Source organism: Haliaeetus albicilla, chromosome W (assembly GCF_947461875.1).
Source record: "Haliaeetus albicilla chromosome W, bHalAlb1.1, whole genome shotgun sequence".
NCBI classification, from domain to species: domain Eukaryota; kingdom Metazoa; phylum Chordata; class Aves; order Accipitriformes; family Accipitridae; genus Haliaeetus; species Haliaeetus albicilla.
This window is the reverse complement of record NC_091515.1, coordinates 25,558,060-25,583,092: the sequence shown is the minus strand read 5'-3', so window position 1 is coordinate 25,583,092 and position 25,033 is coordinate 25,558,060. Positions and strand designations below refer to the sequence as shown.

At 40.5% G+C, this 25,033-nt stretch overlaps 1 protein-coding gene and 1 long non-coding RNA gene across 2 annotated transcripts in view; one reads left to right on the top strand and one right to left on the bottom strand.

Annotated features, from left to right (window-relative positions):
- Positions 1-25,033, top strand: part of LOC138683533 (uncharacterized) — a 287,545-nt gene that overhangs the window by 147,557 nt on the left and 114,955 nt on the right. The window lies entirely within an intron of this gene.
- LOC104313543 (protein mono-ADP-ribosyltransferase PARP8) overlaps positions 7,145-25,033 on the bottom strand; it is a 192,644-nt gene continuing 174,755 nt past the window's right edge. Inside the window, exons 18-26 of the mRNA XM_069775480.1 lie at positions 22,888-22,955; positions 22,476-22,524; positions 21,553-21,665; positions 21,314-21,386; positions 18,137-18,206; positions 14,207-14,283; positions 13,193-13,262; positions 11,246-11,330; positions 7,145-10,230 (exon numbers count right to left, since the gene is read on the bottom strand). Of these exons, the coding sequence (XP_069631581.1) occupies positions 10,128-10,230; positions 11,246-11,330; positions 13,193-13,262; positions 14,207-14,283; positions 18,137-18,206; positions 21,314-21,386; positions 21,553-21,665; positions 22,476-22,524; positions 22,888-22,955 (708 nt within the window). The 3' untranslated portion in view covers positions 7,145-10,127. The remainder of the gene's footprint in view (positions 10,231-11,245; positions 11,331-13,192; positions 13,263-14,206; positions 14,284-18,136; positions 18,207-21,313; positions 21,387-21,552; positions 21,666-22,475; positions 22,525-22,887; positions 22,956-25,033) is intronic.

Sequence of the window (25,033 nt, the reverse complement as noted above, 5' to 3'; positions counted from 1 at the left end):
CCTTTCGGGTCCTTGAAATACCCCCTCCTGAGACAGTCTATACCAAGGATGCACGGGGCCTCTGGACCAGTCACAATGGGGTGTTTATGCCACTCATTCCCGGTTAGACTCATTTCAGCTTCCAATACGGTTAGCTCTTGGGATCCCCCTGTCACACCAGAGATACAGATGGGTTCTGCCCCTTTATAACTTGATGGCATTAGGGTGCATTGTGCACCAGTGTCAACTAGAGCTTTATACTCCTGTGGGTCTGATGTGCCAGGCCATCGAATCCACACTGTCCAGTAGACTCGGTTGTCCCTTTCCTCCACCTGGCTGGAGGCAGGGCCCCTCTAATCCTGGTTAGAGTATCCATTACTCACTTTTCGCAAACGTGAATCAGAAGTCCCTTCAAGAGGATCAGAAATGAGATCAGCCCATCTACTGCGTCCGAGGGACTGCTCACGGGAAACTGGAGCAGCAGTTTTCCAAGAAGAATCCTCTTTTCTGATTGCTTTTTCTCACAACTCCCGTACCCGTGCATCCAAGACTGAGGTAGGTTCTCCATCCCACTTCCTCATGTCCTTTCCATGGTCACGCAGGTAAAACCACAGGTTAGCCCGTCGTGTGTACTTTCTATCTCCTCTCTCTTGGGCAGAGGAACGCTTACTCCCAATAACTGCGATGCGGGCCTGTACAGGTGGGGAGGAGGACATATCCACTTTGAATTGCTGGAACTCCCGGGACAATTCCTCTACAGCCGAGACACAGGCCCGTAGGGAGGAAGAGAGACTTCCTTCATATTGCTGGAGTTGGACAGCCAGTTCGTCCGCCGTTTGTCCATAGCCTTCTTTCCAGGACATTACTGCCAATGAGTTGGCATAGGTTGGTGGTGCACTTCGTAGAAAATTCCGCCACATCGGTTGTGTGCATTGGACTTCATCTGGATCTGTGGGTGACTGCCCATTTTCTGGATCATTATAAATCACCTCCAGCATGGCTAATTCCCTCAGGTACTGGATACCTCTCTCCATGGTGGTCCACTTGCCTTGGTGACATCTAACTTCATCCTTGAAGGAGTACCTTTCCTTTACACCTAACAGAAGTCGCCTCCAGAGGCTGAGGATTTGTGTTATTGTCCTGGTTTCGGCTGGGATAGAGTTAACTGTCTTCCTAGTAGCTGGTACAGTGCTATGTTTTGAGTTCAGTATGAGAAGAATGTTGATAACACTGATGTTTTCAGTTGTTGCTAAGTAGTGTTTAGTCTCAAGTCAAGGATTTTTCAGCTTCTCATGCCCAGCCAGTGAGAAAGCTGGAGGGGCACAAGAAGTTGGCACAGGACACAGCCAGGGCAGCTGACCCAAAGTGGCCAACAGTGTATTCCATACCATGTGATGTCCCATCTAGTATGGGAACTGGTAAGTGGGGGCGGGGAATCGCCGCTCGGAGACTAGCTGGGTGTCGATCGGCAGGTGGTGAGCAATTGCACTGCGCATCATTTGTACATTGCTATCCTTTTATTATTGCTGTTGTCATTTTATTAGTGTTATCATTATCATTATTAGTTTCTTCTTTTCTGTTCTATTAAACCGTTCTTATCTCAACCCACGAGTTTTACTTCTTTTTCCTGATTTTCTCCCCATCCCTTTGGGTGTGTGGGGGGGAGTGAGCGAGTGGTTGCGTGGTGCTTAGTTGCTGGCTGGAGTTAAACCATGACCGCCTCCCAAGTTCAGTTTGCTTCTGTCATGAATAAAATATTTAACTGATCGTTTGCTGTCAATTCACCTTAATTTAGCCTGGGGGAATTCCGAATTCAACACAACTACCTGGTCTCTCCAGTCTGGGTCGTGACATTTACCCATACAGACTCCATCAGAATATGTAAATAAAATATGAGACAGGCTCCAAGGAAATGTCAGCTAACTGAGGCATTCTTCATTCTGCCCAAGATCTATAAGAAAGTCGCTACGGCTGTAAGCAAGCCTGCTACATGCAAGTACAGTGGTGTATTGTCCCAAGCATGCCATTAGACTGAGCTATACAGCTATGGGACAGCAGGTTGAAGAAAGCTAACATTTTTTTTTCCTCATTTCTCCCAAACAATGGAAAGCTTTCTCTTTAAAAGTTACAAATTAGAATTGCTTTGCTGATGATAAGCTCTGGCTTCTGTTGAGCAAACCTTAAGCCAGGAGTTCCTGTATTTTTTTTCCAGACATGATCTCTTGAGACTTGTGCTGCTCTCGCTTCTGCAGCAGTCTCTGTTCCTGCTGCTAGTGTTATTCCCACTGCTTCAGCATTTTGCAAAATGCCAGTTTTCTGGCTGAAATCTAATAGCTGACGCCCTGTACAGGGGCTTGCTACATTCAATGCTGCTACTAAAAGGGTCTTAGGCCCCATTCAGAGGCTTCAATTTCCTTGTGTTGAATTACACTTCTCTCTCTCAAACATGAATGGAAAATATTTGCCACATTTAAGAAAATCATCCTGAGGGAGTATGCTGGGTTTGGCTGGGATAGAGTTAATTTTCTTCACAGTAGCTAGTATGGGGCTATGTTTTGGATTTGTGCTGGAAACAGTGTTGGTAATTCAAGGATGTTTTCGTTATTGCTGAGCAGTGCTTACCCAGAGCCAAGGCCTTTTCTGCTTCTCACCCCACCCCACCAGCGAGTAGGCTGGGGGGGCACAAGAAGTTGGGAGGGGACACAGCTGGGACAGCTGACCCCAACTGACCCAAGGGATATTCCAGACCATATGACATCATGCTCAGCATATAAAGCTGGGGGAAGAAGGAAGGGGGGGATGTTCGGAGTGATGGCATTTGTCTTCCCAAGTAACCGTTACACGTGATGGAGCCCTGCTTTCCTGGAGATGGCTGAACACCTGCCTGCCCATGGGAAGCGGTGAATGAATTCCTTGTTTTGCTTTCCCTGTGTGCATGGCTTTTGCTTTCCCTATTAAACTGTCTTTATCTCAACCCACAAGTCTTCTCACTTTTACTCTTCTGATTCTCTCCTCCATCCCAACTTGGGGTGGAGGGGAAGTGAGTGAGTGGCTTTGTGGTGCTTAGTTGCCAGCTGGGGTTAAACCATGACAGGGAGCTATTATGTGGGCTAATAAAAAAATGCCAATTTAAAATCTACTGTTTTTTTTTTTGTCACATGCTCTTCTTCTTTTTCACCTGTTTTGACACTAGGCTTTTGCAAGGCACTGAGCCCTAAAGTAAGCCTTTTTATATTCCTTAAGATTTCTTTTCTCCAGTAACTAAAGAACTTGCACTGTGTTAAGAGCTGGGGCATAGCAAAGTTGTGGCCTTCAGCTACTATTGGCTTCATTCATTTACTGCAGCTCTATAAGCAGCCTCCCTGTATTTCAGGTAGACAAATCTCTCTTGGAGGGGGTCTCAGCTGTGTGACCTGTGCAAAATTATTTGCTGCAATCTGCACTGCACAGTAATTTGCAAAAAAGAAGTTGGCCAAGCGTGCACAGTGTAACGAATACAGCACGTACTCTTTCCAACAGCCATAAGATCTTTTCATAGCAGATTTTCTGCTCTTCCTCCTGTCAAAAAGGCAACGTGTGTGTTTGAAAGCAGCTCTGCTCCATTGCAATAATTTTGTATTGCTGTCAATTAACTTTTGGATTATTAATCTCTTGGGTCCCACATTGAACAGGTGAATACAATATGCCACAAACTTTCTCAATGGAAAGTTGACTATTGATGCATATTCAGAGAGCTTGCAATGCAGCAACTTGGAAATGGAGTAGCAGTTAAGCCAAAGCTGGTACAAATCCTGTCCCTCCTGCTGTCTGTGAGTACTGATTTTAGTGGAGTCTGAGATTTCACTACTGATTCAACTCTTGGCTTGCAAGCTTGGAAGTCACTGTTTCTTCCAACCTTAAGGTCCCCAAAATATGGAATATCTCTTCCATTATAGAATTCAAGCTCCAGCCTGTAGACTCCAATCAAAAGCAAATTATCAGTCATTTAGGGTAGCAACAATGTATTTTTTCCTCTCTCCCATAGTTATATTTGTGTAAAATACTTATCAGCATTCAAAATAATAGTATCACTTTAACTTTTCCAATCCAAAATCTGCAATAAATGAAATAATAAATTTAGCAAAGCAAGAGCTAAAACTTTCAAAAGATACAAGTTAATATCCACCCATATAATTAAAATGAGCTCATAGGCAGTGAAAAAAATAGTACACTCACTGAATCAACAACCAGTCCCACAAATGTCTGCATGTTTTATGAGCTGCAGATGTGCATACCCATATTAAAGTATGACATTGTTCTTCATATATTTGCTGTGTTTTCATGACAAAACCAATTCTACAGAAAAAGAAAGACAGAGGACTTCTTTAAAAGCAATTATAAAATGCATCTTGAAACATTCTTATGCATTTTATATGACACTGTACATGCAGAATACTGCTTTAATTCCAGTATCTCTATTTTGAACCAGTTGTGTAACCCATTCAGATAAAAATAGCATGGAAAGCTGTTTTTACAGTTCATCTAAGTATTCTTAAAAAGATCACTGCAGAAAAATTTTACTCCAATAATATGTGTAAAAACATGGCATAACCTTTAGATGTCGTTGAGATTAGCAAAAGTCAAGAAACTGCTTCAGACTCAGTTTAATTCTTAGATGACTGTTTTTAACTTTGAACAGTTTTCAAAATACTGCCCAAATGCACAGTATTGTTGAACAAATTCTGATTTATTGAAAGTAAACATTTGCATTGGCTACAACACTATAACTGTTACAAAGCTGGATAAAAGAGGCTTAAATAGCAATAGAAAGCAAGTGCAGTAAAAAGTGAATAGAGAAAATATTTGGCCTAAGTGATCTTCTGGCAGTATTTACGTTATGTATATTTTGTTAAATATTTGTAGTAACTCTAAGGCACCATAGGCTAAATAGCAGGCTGCAGTACTGTCTTGTGCACAAAAATTTAATAAATTTATTTGGAGGAAAAAAGGCTGTAGAGTTAAAAGAAACATAGGTATATTTTATGTTTACATAAAGGAATGGCTGCTTCTTAAAATTCAAAGATACAATACATACTGGGTAAATTTAAAAATTATTTTTAGAACATTAAATTATATTGAATGTCTGTGTATAAGGACTATTTTTACTGGCTTGCTGGTAAATGTTTAATGTAATCTATTCTTCAACAGGGTTTTCACATGCTAGATATGTTCATCTAAAAACTACTTGAATTATTTTTTTTTCCTTACAAAAGTCTTATACCTAGTATGTCATACTGTATACAAAATCCCAATGCAAAGTGCAATGGGTAGTAATTTACATCATAGACATTCTGCAGCAGACAAAAACTTAACAGGAACATACAATCAAATGTTACATTTGTCACACAAAACAACAGCTCAACATATTTTATTCCATCTGCTCTTGTCTGCGGCTGTTGCTTCAGCCCATGAGCAGAGTAAGAAACTGCCATCCAAGGAAAGACAAAGGAGCTCAGCACTTTCAGACTTAAAGTTTCCAAAACCAAATCCAGAAATTCAAACTACTGATGACATTCTTGTGCTTGCAGAACACTGCTTTGTTTCAAGTAAATCTTCCCATTTTTATTTATCTGATTCTGAAGCACAAGTTTCTCTCCACTCCTGAGTGCTTTAAGGAACAAATTTGATTATTATTACAGCCCTGACTAGACTCAAGATACTTTCTGAACAACTTTCAGCCCTACACATATTTTAACTGCTCTCCAAACAAAAAACCTTGCTTCGTTTGGTCAACAGGCTCATCTTTCACCTTGAGGTAGTGTTTGTAATGAAGAAATTGTGCAGGACACCAAATTAACACCTCGGTTTTGAAAATAAAGCATCGCAGAACCCTAAGTGCCCCAAGAGACGTGTGGAAATGCAGCCAGTGCCAGCGGGTCACTGCAGTGCTCCTGGCATGCTGCCTGCAGTGGCGGCAGCCGGCGGAAGGGCCGCATGGTGCCTGCAGGAGCGTGGCAAGGCCAGGGCCGGGGGGCCTCCCAGCCCTTTCTCCCCCCTCACCTTCACCACCACAGCTGCCGTCCCACCCTCATGCAGCCAAGAAGCTCAGTCCTGCTAGATCCCGGCCAGACAACGTGCAGACATCAGCACGCTGCAATGGGCCTTTGCCTCAGAGGCTTTTAAAAAACTTACCATGAGAATGAGGAATGACTAGTACAAAAAGTACTTAATGTTTGTTCAAGGACCTAACCCTCAGCACCTCCGATGGGTGTTCAGCACAATGCAGGATCAGACCCCAAACCTATATGTTGTGAAAATGCTAAGATTACAGAGTGCTTTTGCTCCTGTAGAGTTACTTCCCTGCTAGTCATGACAAGTATTCTTTGTATTTGACTTACATTTTCTAGAGCCAAGAAGAAATCCATCTAAATTAATATAATGCTTAAGTAGCTAGATACTGGTTTTACATTTGTTTAAGGTTTTTTTTTTTGTGTGTTTCTTTTTAAATCATGAATATCTTCATTCAGTTGTCCCTTTTTTTTTTGCACTTTGTACTCATCCATGTTGGAAGTATGCTAATTATTTCCACAGTAGGAAGTGGTTTGTAAGCAAAGTATAATTGATCTAAGCACAAAGTCTTCATTTGGAGTGATCTTATATTTGTATTAACAAAAGCATAATCTTAGCATTATTCATCAGATGCATTTTTAGTACCAACAGTTATAATATTAAAATTATACAGCATCAATAACAGTTTTTCAAGGGTTTTAGAGAAAAATACAAGCATAAACAATTCTGGTGTCATTGACTAGTTCCTGTAAAATATTAAGCAGAATATTACACAAACTGGCCATTTTATGGTAAGTAATACAGAGCCAAAGACTCAGGTGATCAAAGCAGTGTAGCACTGCTGAAGAAAATAGCTATGCTGATTCATAACATAGAAGATAACTCAAATTGCTTAACCCCTTGAATGCTAAATATCTGCCTGAATTTCAAGAAAGGTTTAAAAGCATCTTTTTTGATTCCTTTCTCAATGTTTAAAATACTCATAGAAATATAAATATGGTAATTTATAATTAGGGTACAATATTAAGGTATTAACATAATTTTTCTATCAAACCTTCCCCATTTGAGGGCTTGTAATTTGTTGTGGGATGTAGGAAGAAGTTAGAAAGTTCTAGATAGCTATGGCTTCATGGAGATTTCTACCAAGAGAGATAGTAGAGCCTGGGGCTCTATTTTCTTTGATTAAAAGCTATCTGTGAAAAGCCTACACCTTTACAGCAGGAGTTATAAAGCTTGCTCTATCACCAATATGTGAGCATGATAACAGAGGAAGGGAAATGCAAGGGCTTTACGGATAACACAGGGCCTTTGCTCAGATGAGCCTGGCTTTTTATTTTTTATCCCTTGGAATCCATGTGAATATAAGTATTTGGAAGAATTTGGCAATATGCAACTTCCACCCTTGGATAAAACCACTAGGGAAAAATCCTTCAAAGAAAATCTCCTCCTCGGGCTTTTTCATTCCAGTTCTTGGTGATAAAGTCTTTGTTTCAGTTTTGAAGTTTGCTATAGAAGGGCTATTTATTTTTGAGTAACAGACCCCTAAAGAACTTCCCTCTTTCTCTTCACCTTTTAAAAATGATGAGAACTAATACTTTGTTAAAGGAACTATCTGAAGACTCATGTTCACCTGCAGATAATATAACACCTTAGAAGAAGTTTCCCGTTAATATTTTGGCTAAAGAAAAAAAGTGACTGAGTTACTGTGTAGCAAGTGAATTTTGGTTTAATTCCATTGCTGTTTCTGTGTAACACTGGGCTTGTGTCCTTGCACTCTCCCCTATACTGTAACACTTCCTCAGGTGGCCCAGCTGCCCCAGGCATAGTGCTGCCCGTGTGCTGTGCTCTCCCCACGCTGGAGCTTTGTTCTCCCAGTCCCTTTTCTTGCCATGCACTGGATGGGACCTGAAGTGAGCACCTTACAACAGCAAGGCCTCCCTGTATACCTGAGCCCTGCTTTCCTCCATGCTGTCCCTTCCTTTTGCTCATCCATTTAATTCAATCCTTGGAGCAGTCTTAAAATTTGGAAGAGACGTATTTTCCCTCCTCTTTCCAGTGGTTGTACTTACGATGGCACCATGCATAGCCAGCATCATGACACCACTATGCAAACCAAGGCTGACTTGCTGCCATAGTTTCATTCCAAGTGTCTTCCTTCAAGGCGCTCACTTGTGACCCTGCTGCAGCTTGAGGGGACAGGGAAGATGACTGCTTACTTGGCTTCTCCAGTTCACTCATGGTCATCTTTCTTTTCTCCTAGTTTTTTGAGAAAGCCTCCCCGAGTGGTGGACTATCAGCCCAGCAAGTTAATGTAGGATATCTTTGTGGACTTGCTTCCTAGTTTCTTTCTGTTCTGCAAAACATCGTGATTCAGACACATATGGCAGGACACATTATGGAGAGAGGGTCATTCCAGGGTTTTGGCTCCACTTCTGAATTATACTGATTTTGTGCAGTTACACAACCTAAGGCAGTCCTTACGTAGATAGATAACTTTCAGGAATCCTCTTTCTTTCAAGAAGTTAACCTGTGTCCCAACACAAAAGATAACAATTAGAGTAGTGGTACTCATATTAAGGGTCCACCAAAAGGGGGTGAAAGTCAACACAAATCCAATAGCAAAATGGGGATTTGCAAACAGAATTGGGTCTACAAGTCTGGATGTGAACCCAGAAAAACTGAGGTCCCCAGCAGATAAGTCTGGAATGCTAAAATACATCTCCAAATATGTGCTCCTAGGCCCAATAACACTATTTTACTTGCAGGGCGCTTTAATTTCAGCAAGGAATAAGGGAGTGCAGAAAGAAGGAACCACCCATTACTGCATATCAAATGCAGTTCTGTTTAAAAGAAACAAACACTGGCCTGTGCTCTGTTGTGCTGTTATTTGGCTCTTCAGTATCTTTATTATGAAAATAACATAATAGAGGATTCAGTCTATTTTTGCTTTCTGAGGTGGCCTGTAATAATCGCACAGATGCGTAAGTTGAACTGCTCTCCATATTTAAGGGTGTGATTTATGCCTTGGAGACTGGTGTTGCCATCATGCTCACTTGGAAAAAACAGTTGTTAGTTTAAAGGACAGAAAGATTTGATTTGATTTGTTTTCCCTTAGGAATAAATTAATAAAAATATTTCACCAAGAGAAAAATCGGTAAAATTTTGCATTTGTTTGTATTTTCTGATGTACGAAAAATCAACTCAGTCAAGTAAAAGCCCTAATTCAGCAGGTACTTTTAAATATGTGGCTAGATTTAACCACAGAGCAGTCTCACTGAAGTTAAGATGAAAACATTAAAGAACCTTGTTGATCTAAAGAAACTGTAAAATCTAGTATATAAAAACCAAATTTGTAAAAAGGAAGTTAATAGCTTCAGGATTTCCAGGTGCTTGCTAGGCTTGTATAATTAAAAAATGCAACTGAGCTACTTAATGGATAAGACAGTGTTTCCAGAGAAGATAAAGAAAAATAAACATACACCATCAGAGTAATTACTTTTTGCTTTGTTTCACTCATTAAATAAAAAATGTATTGTTGTTTTAACCTTTGACTCTAAATCCTAGCTGCATCTGTGTAAAATAATCAAAGATAGCTGCAGGTAACCAATCTCTTTAATTGGACATGTTCCAGATGACCTTTTATTGTGTTTAAATACAGAATATTTTACTTATTTGAAAGGATCCTGCATAATACAGGTGCTCCACTATAAAATCTTCTCTCTTGCTTATAATTAAGTCATTCTAAATTTAAAATACCAGTACACAGTACTAAAACCTCCAATTGAAGTTTAATATAAAAATATTAGCACAGAACTCCTTTTTAAAGTCTGTTTATTGTGAGCAACCCAAATGCCTGTTTAATTATTATTAGTTGTAGTATATTAATAGACTTTGCACCCCTACAGTTGCCAATTCATACCATCTCAGGTATTTTGATGAGATAAGAAATACTAAGTAAGAAACCAGCAAGTATTCAAAGGGTTAATTTGCTTAGAATAATAATAATAAATTAGGTTTTTGCATCTTCTTCAGTTCAAAATCCAGCTTTGAGACCGAGGAAGGCTTCCAAATCACATCAATTAAATAAGAGTGGTCCTTTTTTAACCAGTAGCAGTTTGATTGCCAATGACTCGAAGAATCTCTTTATGAATGCTTGGTTCCTGTGTATTTATACTTGTATCACCCACTTGACCATCTTCATAACTAAAATAAAGAGTACAGAAAATAAAATTAAATTAGTGTTTTATTAATCTACCTAAAAACATCCAAAACCATTTCATTCAATAATCAAGAGTGTTTATTCCATATGTTAACATGTTTCCTATTAAAATGCTCTGCTGCACTTCACTGTTATATGCAGATTCTAAACTCTCTATAGAGTGAAGGGTGGTAGGGCTGCCATTGTCATTGAAACCCTGAGGTTGAATAACCCGCTAGGACCCAAAGGGAACTTCTGCCGGCACCTGGCCCACCGAGGCATGTTAGCATCTTCTCTCTTGCTGGAGGTATAAAGGAAAGGGCTGTTTCTGTTTCTGCAGCTGCTCCCAGACCACCCTATGCGAGGCTGGTGCCAAAGCATGCACAATGTACCGCAATGCCTGCGGTACCCAAACTCCTGTCACAAGTGAGCCTCCATTTAGTGGTGACACCATGACAACCTCCAGGGTTTTTCTCCTTATGAGAACTCGCCTGCATTAAGGATTTGCATGGATAAAGCAATCCTGATCACTGAAACTCCCAGTGCTGGTCAATCTGAAGTCAGTGTGCTCCTCCACTGGTCTGCATGACTCTCTTTGCAGGGCTGAAATCTATGCCGATATATAATTACAAGTCATAGGTGAGAGGGGAAACGCTCACATCATAGACAGAAAGCCTTTAATGAATTCCTCAGCTTTAAAACATACACCCAAATAGAAGAGATATTTTATGATACATGGATAGACTTACTGTAACATGAGGTAATGCTATAGAGTGGGAAAAATCAGTAACTCTCCATTCATTTATTCTATAACTAAACATCTACTAAACCTTTGTCACTAACTTATATATACATTTCCTAACAAAAGTAAGTACAGAGATAAAGGAAAAATGAAGTGATACTTTAAAGAATTAGGAAGAAACATCTTTTATCTACTCCATTTACAACTATTGGAGGGAACATGGGGAAAAAGGCCTAGAATAGACAGATGTTGAATGTTAAAAGAAGCTTTGTACTCACACAAAGAAAAATCTTGTACACACGTGATCCGTATTGGGAACTACCCATATCTCTCCATGTTTGTGCAGATCGGATGAAGTTATCACTATTAGGGAAATAATAAATTTCATAGTGATGAAAACATGCCTGGAAAATATTGCTTTAAAAGATTTGCTTTTTAAAACACTTTAGTCTTCTGGGAATGTGTGTGGTTTTCCACTGAATGTCTGTGGCATAGTGTAGACTCCAAGTGGGCTGCTAGTACAAACAGGGAGATGAACTTGATCCTTGTTTCCAAAACATGTTATATTTTCCAGAAAACACAGATGTATGGGAGCCAGTTCTTAATTGGAATGAAAAATGAAAAAGTATATTTATTAAAAACTGATTTTAAATGGCATAGGGCTGTTAAGGAGCATCTGAGTCAACTAATCAGCCTTTGGAACAGAGATATTTGTGTTTGATGATGGCTGAGCCAAAAATAAGATGTGAAAGATAAAGCCTGAAACTGAGATACCACAAATTTGGGATTTGCAATATTACCAAATATTTTTTAAAAATTAGCATAGCAATTATGACTCAAGGGGATCACAAAGCTTGCCAAAACTTGCTCAACATTTAGAAAACAACAATGAATTTGATGATAGGTTATTTACCAGCAGAATTAGGACAACACAGGAAAGAAACCTTTTTATTGCTAGGTAGAATCTTTACTATCAGTCTGTATTTGAAAAGATTTCTATAAATTCATTTAAACACTACCATGAATAAATGCATATTCAGTTTTTATACCGTATCTCCCATGAACTGTAATTTTTAACAAACATTTTTCTCTTGTGATTAATTTTATTTAAAATCTATATTAACCACCTCCCCTAAACACTTATTTTCACAGAAAAATGAAGTGACTATGAATGACGTAAAATATACTTTACCAAATATTTAAAATTCACCCTTATAAGATCCATAATCCATTAATAAATGTGAGGAAAGAATGACATAGATGAAAAAGTCCTTGGGAAAGATGTAATTTATATTTAGAAACTTCAGGCATTAAAGGCCAAGTAAATTCTAGTAAACCCTAGATTTATTTCATATCTTCTTCTGAAATTTTTAGAACTAAACTTATGTATTTTTCTGTCCAGATCAAATTGCGTTTTCATGTTGACTGACATCTCCTTAATCATATTAAATATTTCACTTGAACATTCTCAAAAATATATATATTAAAAAGTAGCATGTCTAGCTTAAAGCTTCCATTTTGAAATAACATCTTTTCCACCATCTGTCTGAATTTTTACTTTTAAAAATAAACAAATGCTCAAAATGGAGGGAAAACTGAGTTTAATATAATTTCTTTTTGTTTGGCCAATAAGACTAATTACCAATTACTGGTACAATTCTTATTCAAATTTCATAATTCGTTGTTCTCAAAACCTGCTGAGGTTTCATTAGTTATTAAAAGAATAGCCAAGTCTTTCAAGAATGACCATACTCACAAAATTTCTGAAGCCATCAGAGAGAACAGACATTACCAGACGAACAGTATATTTGCCTGAGAAGTGAAAAATTATTTGGAAATTCAATAGGAAAGCTGTTTTTTCTGACTTGTAGGTATTTAATGCATTTGTCAAGAGCTTGCAAGAAGTCACTATTTCAAATAAAGACCATGACTTGGGTTATATTGATGGCTTAGGAATATGATCACATTTGAAAGACAGACCAGATGATCAGTTGCTATGTGCATATGATTATTTCATGAAAATTCAGCATGTGTTACAGGTTTTGTTTGAAGAAGGAAACATTCTGAACTGAAATATAAAGGTCAGCTATTAAGCAAGTACCCGTACGCCTACCAGTAGTCTCTTACCTAAAAACAACCAATACTGGAACTAAAGGTCTCACTGATTTGCATCCAGTAACACTATGTCCATGACTAAAACAGTTTTTCAAGGGCTTTCAGCTTACCTTCACATAAGGCTATGCATTTTAAGTTACGGCTTTGCAAAAATTGTGACTGTTGTCCTTTTTTCTGTGACTGAGATGTAAAAACATGAGAAAACTTAATTAGTGCAGTAAGACAAGCTGAGTGAAAAAGTAACAAAGGAGAGGGCTGCTATTTTCAGTGGTTATTAATGAACAAAGATAGAGGCAGTCTTTCTAAAACATTTCTACTGTATTTCTAAATGTAAAAGAATTCCTAAAAACATTTTTTTTATTATCGTAGGAGGGATTTGAACTCCTTTATTCAGAAAGAAAAGTTCCTAATTATTACAGAATGAATAATTTTATTAGAAATATCAGAGTGTTACTGACAAACAAACTGATATCAGAAAAAAAATAATTACAAGGTGAATTTGATCATTGATTCTTTGGCCACTACCCTGATATTTTACTGGCCTTCTCATTTCTGAGGGCTTCTGCTGTTACATACCAATTTCTCTCCAAAGCCAGATTATTCTGTAGTTTTTACGTGTTAACTATAGAGACAGATGTAAGATTTTTTTCTCAAAATTTAGCCCTACACATAGATGCTATGAATTTGCTTTAGATAAAGCAGAATTCTAATGGTTTAATATGTTAAAACTATAAAAAAGAAAAAATGACTTGCTATCAATGAAATGCTACTCATTTTTCAGTGATAACCACTCTCAATTTCTTTTTATACATCATTCTTCTGCAAGTCTAGAACTCAGAAAGCAAGGGCTTGCTAAGGGTCATAATGCAATCTGTATTTCATTTTCTTTCTCTTCCCAAATACTACTACTTGGAAAAGAAGTGCACAGGGACCTGCAGTATACTCTGTAAATTGTTACTAAAAGCAGTTGGGCTGTATTTGATGGTTGCAGTCTCTGAAGTTGTTGATTTCATTCAATAAAATAAAACTGTTAGCTTTCACAAAAGGAATATTGCCTCTTTTTCAGCTATCAAGTTCCCAAACATAAACCCATAAATCTTCCAGAGATGGTTCATGTACTGTACCTGTGATGTATTACTGCCCTTACTGCCTGAAGCTGGTTCATTTCTAGCTGATGCCTTCTGCTGCTTCTTGTTCATCCCTAAGAATATTAAAATCATGTAAGATACCCTGGCATATAAATACCTTCATAAGCAAAGTTAAGTATGGAGAATGAAACAGGTAGCACAGTAAGAATCACAGTCCTTTGCATAGCAGTCAAAAAGCTAGTTAACTTTGTCATAGAATATTTCGATTTAATCCTGCAAATTACCAATACATTTGCATTTGTTGCAAAGACCTTAGGAAAGTCAAATTAGCATTAAGCAGGTGCAAAAGCAGATAAACATGAGCTTAAATGCCACTGAATTCAGCTCAGGAATGCTCTTAGGTGGTTGCTTAACAGAGTTGCATGTCAGCATGTCTTGAGTTTAACTGACCCTATTCAGGTTGAAGTAACACAGTCTGATTTACAGTGGGTGGGACAGTAAAATCATGAGAGAAAGAACTTTAGATATTAATCTTTAACAATTTATTTAGACTTATTAAAAGTCTAAATAATTTTTAGGAGTAGTTAATTTATTTAAAGGTAGTTTTAAAGTCTACCTTGGTTTAATTTATCTACAGGTAAAAGTATTAAATTATTTGTCAGCCAGCTTTGATCCAATTTCCATCTCAGAAATCTAAACACCTATATTTGTGCCTTACATCTCTCTTATATTCCTCATGTTGGTTTATATAAAATTCCTGTATTGTATGCTACTACAGGCTTCCTTGCTTTTCCAGTATCCCATATTTCTTGGCAGTTTGCAAACACAGACTGAATTATGGAGAAGTTTAAGTCTTTGAAGGAACAGGGAGTGTAGGACTCTGTGGTTTTTATTGGCATCAAGTATTATATACTTCATGGGAATACAGGTCTCCTTTCTGGAGGAGACTGGATGGAAGGGACCAAAAAAGGTAGAGATGAGAAAAAACACATTGAAGCTGACAAAGCAATGTACAAAAAGAAGGGCATTTTGTTAGATAATGACACTGCAACCTGCACTTTTACTGAGTCCTAAAGAGCTTCCATACTTGTGTAATCTCTGAAAAGCTAAAAGTGCATTTAGAGATTACTGATATTAAAATTCAATAAATACTAGTAAAAAATGCTGAGCTCTTAAAATGAATCGTGATATTACCAAAAATACTGAAAATCAGAAAGCATAACTAAAACTCTCAGAATTAAATTTATCTACACACACACAAACACACATTCAACTATACCAACACTTTCATATGTGAGGAAATGGAGAGACATGGATTTGATGGGTGGACCACTTGGTGGAAAAGGAATTGGCTGGATGGTCACACTCAAAGAGTTGCGGTCAATGGCTCGATGTCCAGGTGGAGACCAGTGATGAGTGGTGTCCCTCAGGGGTCCGTATTGGGACCAGTATTATTTAACATCTTTGTTGGGGACATGGACAGCGGGATTGAGTGCACCCTCAGCAAGTTTGCGGATGACACCAAGCTGAGTGGTGTGGCTGATACTCTAGCTGGAAGGGATGCCATCCAGAGGGACCTTGACAGGCTAGAGAGGTGGGCCCGTGCGAACCTCATGAAATTCAACAAGGCCAAGTATAAAGTCCTGCACCTGGGCTGGGGCAATCCCAAACATGGATACAGGCTGGGCAATGAGTGGACTGAGAGTAGCCTTGTGGAGAAAGACTTGGGGATATTAGTGGATGAAAACCTGAATATGAGCTGGCAATGTGCGCTCGCAGCCCAGAAAGCCAACCATATCCGGGGCTGCATCAGAAGAAGCATAACCAGCAGGTCGAGGGAGGATGATTCTGCCCCTCTACTCTGCTCTCGGTGAGACCCCACCTGGAGTACTGTGTTCAGCTCTGGGGCCCCCAACATAAGAAAGACATGGACCTGTTGGAGCAAGTCCAGAGGAGGGCCACAAAGATGATCAGGGGTCTGGAGGACCTCCCCTATGAGGACAGGCTGAAAGAGTTGGGGTTGTTCAGCCTGGAGAAGAGAAGGCTCCAGGGAGACCTCATTGCAGCCTTCCAGTACTTAAAGGGGGCCTACAGGAAAGATGGGGAGGGACTCTTTATCAGGGAGTGTAGTGATAGGATAAGGGGTAATGGTTTTAAACTGAAAAAGAGTAGATTTAGATTAGATATTAGGAAAAAATTCTTTACTGTGAGGGTGGTGAGACACTGGAACAGGTTGCCCAGAGAAGTTGTGGATGCCCCCTCCCTGGAAGTGTTCAAGGCCAGGCTGGATGAGGCTTTGAGCAACCTGGTCTAGTGGAAGGTGTCCCTGCTGTGAGAGACTGAAAGAGTTAATGTCTCAAACATTGTGGTGGGGCAAGTTCTGCTTAAAGACAAACCCTGCACAGCAAGGAACCAAGGTGAAAAGCCCATCAGCTCAGACATCAGCAACAGGAGGGGGAGGGTGTGCTGGAGGGTGCACAGCTCCCTGTTCTGATAAGCTGTTCTGATACAAAGATCAAACAATGGCCGTGTCTGCAGGGAAGGAGAAGTTACTCCACAAACGACCCCCAAACCCAAAGGCTCACAAACTGTTCATTAACCTGACAAGTTCGGGTGCCCGCCCGAAGGAGGAGCAAGGATGATAAAAGGACACAAACTGAAGCCCCGGGTGTGCAAGCCCACCGGGACTGGACCCCTCAGCTGACTGGACCCCTCGGCTGACTGGACCCCTTGGCTGACTGAACCAATGCTGGACCCAGGACCGGTGAAATCTTTCTCTCTTCCTTTTTCTCTCTCTGTCTTCTTCTCTCTTTCCTTTGCCTTTTCCACAATCCCTACACCTCATCCGTTTCAAGATATAAACCGTTGACCAAGTCTGAGACTAAGAGTAGATCCAGCCACCCCTAGACCCTTCTCTGAAGAGGAGTCTGGAAAGCAAGGGGGTCTGCTCTGAACCTTGTGACTCAATGGGAGGGATCTCCTTATTCCCTGAATCGATGTATATGGTTACACAGTTTACAGTAGTCTTATGCCAATTCCTGTTGTGAGAAACCCTGCCACCTACTACCAGGCCTCCCCAGTTCAGTTTGCTTCTATCATTAATAAAATCTTTAACTGATCGTTTGGTGTCGTTTCACCTTAATTTAGCCCGAGGGAATTTCGAATTAAACAGGACTCCCTGGTCTGTCCAGTCTGGGTCGTGACACCTGCCCATGGCAGGGGGGTTGGAACTAGATGATCTTTAAGGTCCCTTCCAACCCAAACCATTCTATGATTCTATGATTTTATGAAATGGTAAATACAACATAACTAAAGGAAAAAGTCACTGTAATTTAAAATCTCTACAAAAGTTTCTTAATATACACATTGGTGTATCATGTTTCTATTGTGCTTCTATTTATGATTTTATTCTTACATGGAAAACTCTGCATCACTCACTTTTGGATTTATTAGTGGGACAAATTATGTTCCCTCCCCTTCTCATGCTAAAATAAACAGTCCTGTACTTTCTATGTAACCCTGACATGGTGATACTTAAGAATATTATTAAACATACACAGTTGAACATGTCTATTGATGAATATTTGTTTTGTCAGATCAGGTCCTAAAAGCCCATGAATCCATAGATAATGTTAGATGGGCTTAGGCAGATACTGACAAAAAAAATCACAAACACAAAGTTGGATTTCCACTGCATAATCAAGAAAGACCTGCTCCATTACACACAGCATCCAGTATTAGCTACTATTTACTTCAAGCACAGTGTCAAGATACTCAGTACCTTGGAAAATGAGAACAAGTATTTAATAAGGGAACTTAGATTTTCTCTTTCTTAAATAAATTAAATCTTGGCCTACAAAGATAAAATTTACTATAGTGTTGTATACAGTGAAGCTAGTAAGAAAAGCAGTAGACTAAGATACCCCCCTATATTTCTACAACTTTAGAGTGATTTATAAATATCACCTGAGTAACCAAATGATATGCTTGACAATGGACTAAGGTAGATTCCACTTCCAAACATTGCACCATGGAGCTGAAAAAGAGCGGAGTGATTGTTTAACATTAATTTGGTTATCTGGACAAAATAATGACAGGCACAGGTCATCATGTAGATAAGCATCTGCTCCACTGCACTAATTTATTGTCTGGTAATAAATGGTGTTCAAAGAAGTCTTTAAAAAAATCATGTTGTGAATATACAACTAAGATACTGTATATTCTGGAAACCATGTTCAAATGCCCAAAGATAATTTTACATCAGATTTATATATAAAATTGCATTTTCTGTTTTTAAATCCAACATTGCCATGGAGGATGCCTACAGAGGGTGCTTCTGTAGATGGCCAAATACACCTTAGCCTTAATAAGGCTGAGCAAGCTCAGCATGTGTCTCACATGAAAACCATGGCAGGAACCACAGCCTAAGCCAGCCTTTGTGAATCATCATCAGCAACAGCTGCTGACTTTCTTTTCTTTAAGGTAAGAAATGAAGAGATGGTGATAACACTGCTCATATGCTATAGAAAAATTCAGTCACTAGTTCAGCCTGAGTACTGAAGGAATGGGTTCAATCAAACTTTTGCCTGAGCCAATTCAGATATGCATATCCCATCACTGCAGGACTGCACTTTAGCCACAAAGCTACCAGCTGTCTGAAAAGAAGAGAGGAAAGGGAAGACTCTTCTTCACCAATGTGGCAGGTTGACCCTGGCTGAACGCCAGGTGCCCACCAAAGCTGTTCTATCACTCCCCCTCCTCAGCTGGACAGGGGGGGAGAAAATATAACAAAGGGCTCATGGGTTGAGATAAGGACAGGAGAGATCACTCACCAATTACTGTCACAGGCAAAACAGGCTCAGCTTGGGGAAAATTAACTCAATTTATTAGCAATCAACCAGAGTAGGGTAATGAGAAATAAAACCAAATCTCAAAACACCTTCCCTCCACCCCTCCCTTCTTCCTGGGCACAACTTCACTCCCGGATTCTCTACCAAGCCCCCCCCCCCCCCCCCCCAGCGGTGCAGGGGGATGGGGAATGGGGTTTACAGTCAGTTCATCGCATGTTATTTCTGCCGCTTCATCATCCTCAGGGGCAGGACTCCTCACATGCTTCCCCTGCTCCAGCATGGGGTCCCTCCCACGGGAGACAGTCCTCCATGAACTTCTCCAACATGGGCCCTTCCCACGGGCTGCAGTTCTTCACAAACTGCTCCAGCATGGGTCCCTTCCAAGGGGTGCAGTCCTTCAGGAGCACACTGCTCCAGCATGGGTCCCCCACGGGGTCACAAGTCCTGCCAGAAAACCTCCTCTGTGGGCTCCTCTCTCCACAGATCCGCAGGTCCTGCCAGGAGCCTGCTCCAGCACGGGGTTCCCACAGGGTCACAGCCTCCTTCGGGAACCCACCTGCTCTGGCGTGGGGTCCTCCATGGGCTGCAGGTGGATATCTGCTCCACCGTGGACCTCCATGGGCTGTAGGGGGACAGCCTGCCTCACCATGGTCTTCACCACGGGCTGCAGGGGAATCTCTGCTCTGGCGCCTGGAGCACCTCCTCCCCCTTCTTCTTCACTGACCTTGGTGTCTGCAGGGTTGTTTCTCTTACATGTTCTCACTCTCTCTCCGGCTGCCATTTCTGTCTGTCCCACAACTTTTTTTCCCTTCTTAAAATGTTATCCCAGAGGTGTTACCACTATCGCTGATTGGCTCGGCCTTGGCCGGTGGTGGGTCCGTCTTGGAGCTGGCTGGTATTGGCTCTGTCGGACACAGCAGCTTCTCACAGAAGCCACCCCTGTAACCCCCCCCGCTACCAAAACCTTGCCGCACAAAGCCAATGCAACCAACATCACTGCTCTATGTCATGGAGCTTGGGCTAAGCAACAAAACTGAGCACTTTTTATTAGTGCTGTGGTCATTTTCTTGTCTGGAAAGGGGGGAGTATGGGTTTTGCTTCTCCTCCAGGGACTGACTGCTTTATGTGGAAAAGTCTTTAAAGAAAACACACAAAGTAGTTGTTAGAGCACAAATGAGAACTCAGAGTATCTCCTACCCAGGTAGATATTATGCCCACTGGGCCTCAGTCATGCTCACCCTTATTTCTTTGCTCTGACCCAATGACATTTACATTGTCTCTGCAATGTGCCAGAGCTCCCATAGGAATGTGCAATCATGCTCTCACTCCTCCAGAGCCTACAATGTTGTATAGGATCCTTGGTGAGTAGATATTTTTTCCTGACTGCTTGGTACTGGGGTAAGCAGAATGAACTGCACTCAGGATATGCCCTAGTTGTGTGAGAGATTTAAAAATGATTACTTGTATAAAACAGGACTTTACTGCTTCATCCTCTTCCCAGTATCTCAACCCTGAACAAAAAAATAAGCATGAACAAAGGGTTTTACTTTGGTGAATTTTGGTGTGTAAATCCTGCTTTCTTGGGAAAATATCTTACAAAGATGCTAATAAAAACACCCAAACCACTAAGAGGAACAGCTGAGGTTTCCATTCCCTTTTTTTCAGTGTTTTCTGTTCCCTGATCCTTAGTCAGCACCCCGGGATCCTCCTCCAAGGTATCATGGACTCAGCTCCAGGGAAAGAGCTGTTAAAACCTTGATGCTAAAATACTCCTGAATTACAGCTCCCCAGTCCCTCTGATACTGCCTACTTTGCTCTGCAATAGTGGTCTCATGATTCAGTCTGAGAAACCGAACTGAAGTTTGCAATAGCTCCCTCCTGGTCAGTACACTCATATTCCCTTCCCAAGGAAACCAGAGGAGAAGAGAAGATGCTGTAAACTTAGAATGCTCTTGGATCCTATAACATAGACATAGTTTATGTAGCTCTATATTTTAATCCTCGAGATTGCTTTTAAGCAGTACCGAGCTAAGCCTCCTGGAGGTGCTGCTGTGCAATGTAAAATCGAAACACTGATTCCACCGATGGGATTTTTTAGCCATTTTAGCAGACACATTATTTCATTTTAATTGCTTCAGAAAAGTACCTTTTCCAGGAAACATGAGGGTATTTGAAATCACCTATTTTGCCATCTATATGACTACCAGAACCACATCCCTTGAAAACTCGCCTAAGCTTAATGTGTAATCAAACATGCACAGGTTAGCTAAAGTCTATTTAGTCTACTCTTTACCTGCAGCCTCGTATTGGAAGCAACAACTAAGCCGTTCCTCAGGATGGAATGCCAATTTTCAATATGTGAACCACTGAAAAAGTGAAAAAGAATGCATTAAAATCCACAGTATAAAATGCAAAATGAAATCAGTAATCCTTTAAAACAATAAATTCCCAGCTGTAAACCTCAAATGGCAAGAACAAAAAAATAGCATGGCATTTTGGTAACCTGTGATTAATATGAATATATGTACTCACTGAAATGCAAAGGTACTTCCGTAGAGATTTTTAGCAGCTCGGAAATTGGATTCTTTGGCTGGTGGACTGCTGAGAAGTAGGAACTGGTGGGGAGTGTGCATAAACTTCAGTTGCTGTAAAATATAACAGTTTACAAGTGAAAAGAAGTTAACACAAAAGCATTGTATTTCCATAATGGTAGTTCTTAAGATACCATGCTGTTTCACACAATATATGACTGCATCTAAATAACTACATGAACTAAGTTGAAATTGGTCTCATTACCATAGTTTTTTACCTGAAATCAAACAGTAAAAATGTCCTTCAGTTTATGAAACATATGGAAGTTTCTGAAACGTATTTCAGCCTAATATGGCTCTAGTAAAGTAATTAAATTGAACAATTTCATCATGGTATTCTGATCAGAGCTGGCTTTGAATTAAGATTCAGATTTGAAAGGCTGCAGATTACTACACCCTTAATCAGAGGATCAGAGGCACACATACTCAGAAATGAATCTCAGCACCATGCCTCTAAAATTCTAGAGCTATATTCTTTTTACAGTGTACTCATATGTGGATCCCTGGTACATCATGTTTGTGTGCACTGCTTTTCGTACAATTCTGTGTCTAATATTCTATATGGTAATAAAACAAATAGTGATGTTCTTCTCACCCAATCTCAGATGACTACAAGGTAGATGCATTTGAGCTACTCACCTTGAATAGGCTTTTTCTGAGCATTATTCCTTTGACCTATTTTAGATATTCACAACATGATTCAATGAGTCATGACCTGAAACTGCCTATTTCTCTCCCCTGTCTATTAATGGAGCCCATGTGATTAATTTGAATGTAGACACATTTGGACAGGAGACTCCCACCTAAAATGCTAATATGAGCCATGAGAAATGAGAAAATATTAAAGAACCCACAGACACTTACCCTATTTACCGGTAGCTTCACAATATGTGATCTATTACTAGAAATAACCCTAAAATAAGAAACAGTTAGATGTATTAGACATGATAACCAAACAGAACTTTTCTTCTTAAGCATGTGTTATGAATGGCCACCACGAAGCATACAGCTGCAGGCCTTTGAACCTATCAGATGGAAGTAGACCGAATCTTGACTACAAATCAGATCTGAGGCCATACAAATAAGCTGGAGTCTTTCCAGTGTTTTCAGAGGGCCCAGATGAGGTCCAGAAACAGTACAGAAACAAATGCAGTTGCAAATATCAACCCTGATGTTAATTCTTAGGGTGAGTTTATACCAAATTAAACTGGTGAAATGATTATTCATTCAACTTGGTACTTTAATAATTATCATCTTATGTGAGTCAATTTTATACCACTGTAGAAGAGGATGTGCAAGCGGGTCTTGTTTATCCATCTGCTTCTTTATTTCCAAGTAAGGTGCCTAGAAAAGAGTAATTACGTTCTTTATTTCTAGTTGAAATCATAAGTTTAAATTTTATATGTTACATTGCCCATGATTTCATCTATTAAAACGAATACATGGGACTCATTATTAGGCTTAAATCACAGTTTTACTGACATTTAGCATTGTACAGTTATAAATGTGTTTTGACAACAACAAGAATTAATATAGCAATTATTTTCCCTGGAGTAAAATAATCATATAATTAGCATCAAAATGAGTATATTTGTCCTGGTTTCAGCTGGGATGTAGTTAGCTGTCTTCCTAGTAGCTGGTACAGTGCTATGTTTTGAGTTCAGTATGTGAAGAATGTTGATAACACTGATGTTTTCAGTTGTTGCTCAGTAGTGTTTAGACTACAGTCAAGGATTTTTCAGCTTCTCATGCCCAGCCAGGGCACCTGACCCAAACTGGCCAACAGTGTATTCCATACCATGTGACGTCCCATCTAGTTTAGGAACTGGGAAGTGGGGGGGGGCAGGGATTCGCCGCTTGGGGACTGGCTGGGTGTCGGTCGGCGGGTGGTGAGCAATTGCCCTGTGCATCATTTGTACATTTCAATCCTTTTATTACTACTGTTGTCATTTTATTAGTGTTATCATTATCATTATTAGTCTCTTCTTTTCTGTTCTATTAAATCGTTCTTATCTCAACCCAGGAGTTTTACTTCTTTTCCTGATTTTCTCCCCCATCCCACTGGATGGGGGGGGAGTGAGTGAGCGGCTGCGTGGTGCTTAGTTGCTGGCTGGGGTTAAACCACGACAGTCCTTTTGGCGCCCAACGTGGGGCACGAAGGGTTGAGATAACGACAAACCTGACCAGAGCTTGTTAAAACAAATTTGTCCTAAGCATTCATTATGTTGATTTATGCATTCTTAGAGTTGTTGCTCTGGTTTTTAAGGCTCTGTTATGTATCACCTCGCTTGCTGTATGTAGTTCCTCTTCTACTGCTTATCATCCGTGGGAGGTGGATTAAGGTTTTCACTTTGATGTATGGTATAACTCTGGTTTATGGTATGATAAAGTCATCGGCTGTGGGATTAATCCGGTATTTGCACTTAGCATTGTCACCTTTATACTGCGGGAGCCATCTGTGGGAAACTATTAATAATTATACCATTTACCTTTCCTCCATGGAAAACCAGTCTATGGGTGGGGTACCTTTCTTCCCCTCTCCTTTCTCCTTCGGTCCAGTTACAATGGTGTTTGAGAATTTTGAAAAATTTGAATACTCCTGGAATGTTGGGACTAGCACGGTCCTAGCCCTACTGCTAGGAATTAGCATACTTCTGAATGTGGTTCAGGTCTTGTTTAAGGTTAAACAGCTATTTAAGAAGATCACCCAGAGATGTGCCCCAAGGCTGGATAATTATGAGTGGCAGGGTGTGTGGGGTAGTATGGGCAAATACCTAGAAAAGTGGGCACCTCCAATGTTTTGGAAATTCACCCCTGAACAAGTGCAGGATCCAGAAGAACTAGTAAAATATTTGGAAAAGGTATGCTGTCACCCCAGCAGCTCCAGAGAGATACAAATCACTGCAATGTGCTGGGGCCTGGCCCATGCCTATCGAGCCCTGTTTGACACCACTCAGTACCCTCAAGGGGAAGAGAAAGTCTCTGGACCTAACAACAAAATGATGAGCACCGCGGCCACCCAAACCTTGGCAACGGGCGCTGCGGCCCCTCCAGCCCCGGCAAGGAGCATTGCAGGCACCCAGACCTTGGCGACAGGCACCGTGACCCTTCCAGCCCCGGCGACGAGAACTCGGGCTACCCAAACCTCAACAACAGGCACTGCAGCCCCTCCAGCCCCGGCAATGAGTACAGCAGCTACCCAAACCTCAGCAACGGGCACTGCAGTCCCTCCAGCCCCAGTGACGAGCACTGCTGCTACCCAAACCTCGGTGACAGACACTGCGGTTATCCAAAACCCAGTGAGCGATACTGCAACTGAACCAGCGGACCAACCTGCACCAGCCTCTGGGAAAATCGAAAGATACAATGGGCTGTTAAAGACTACATTGAGAGCAATGGGGGGCGGAACTTTCAAACATTGG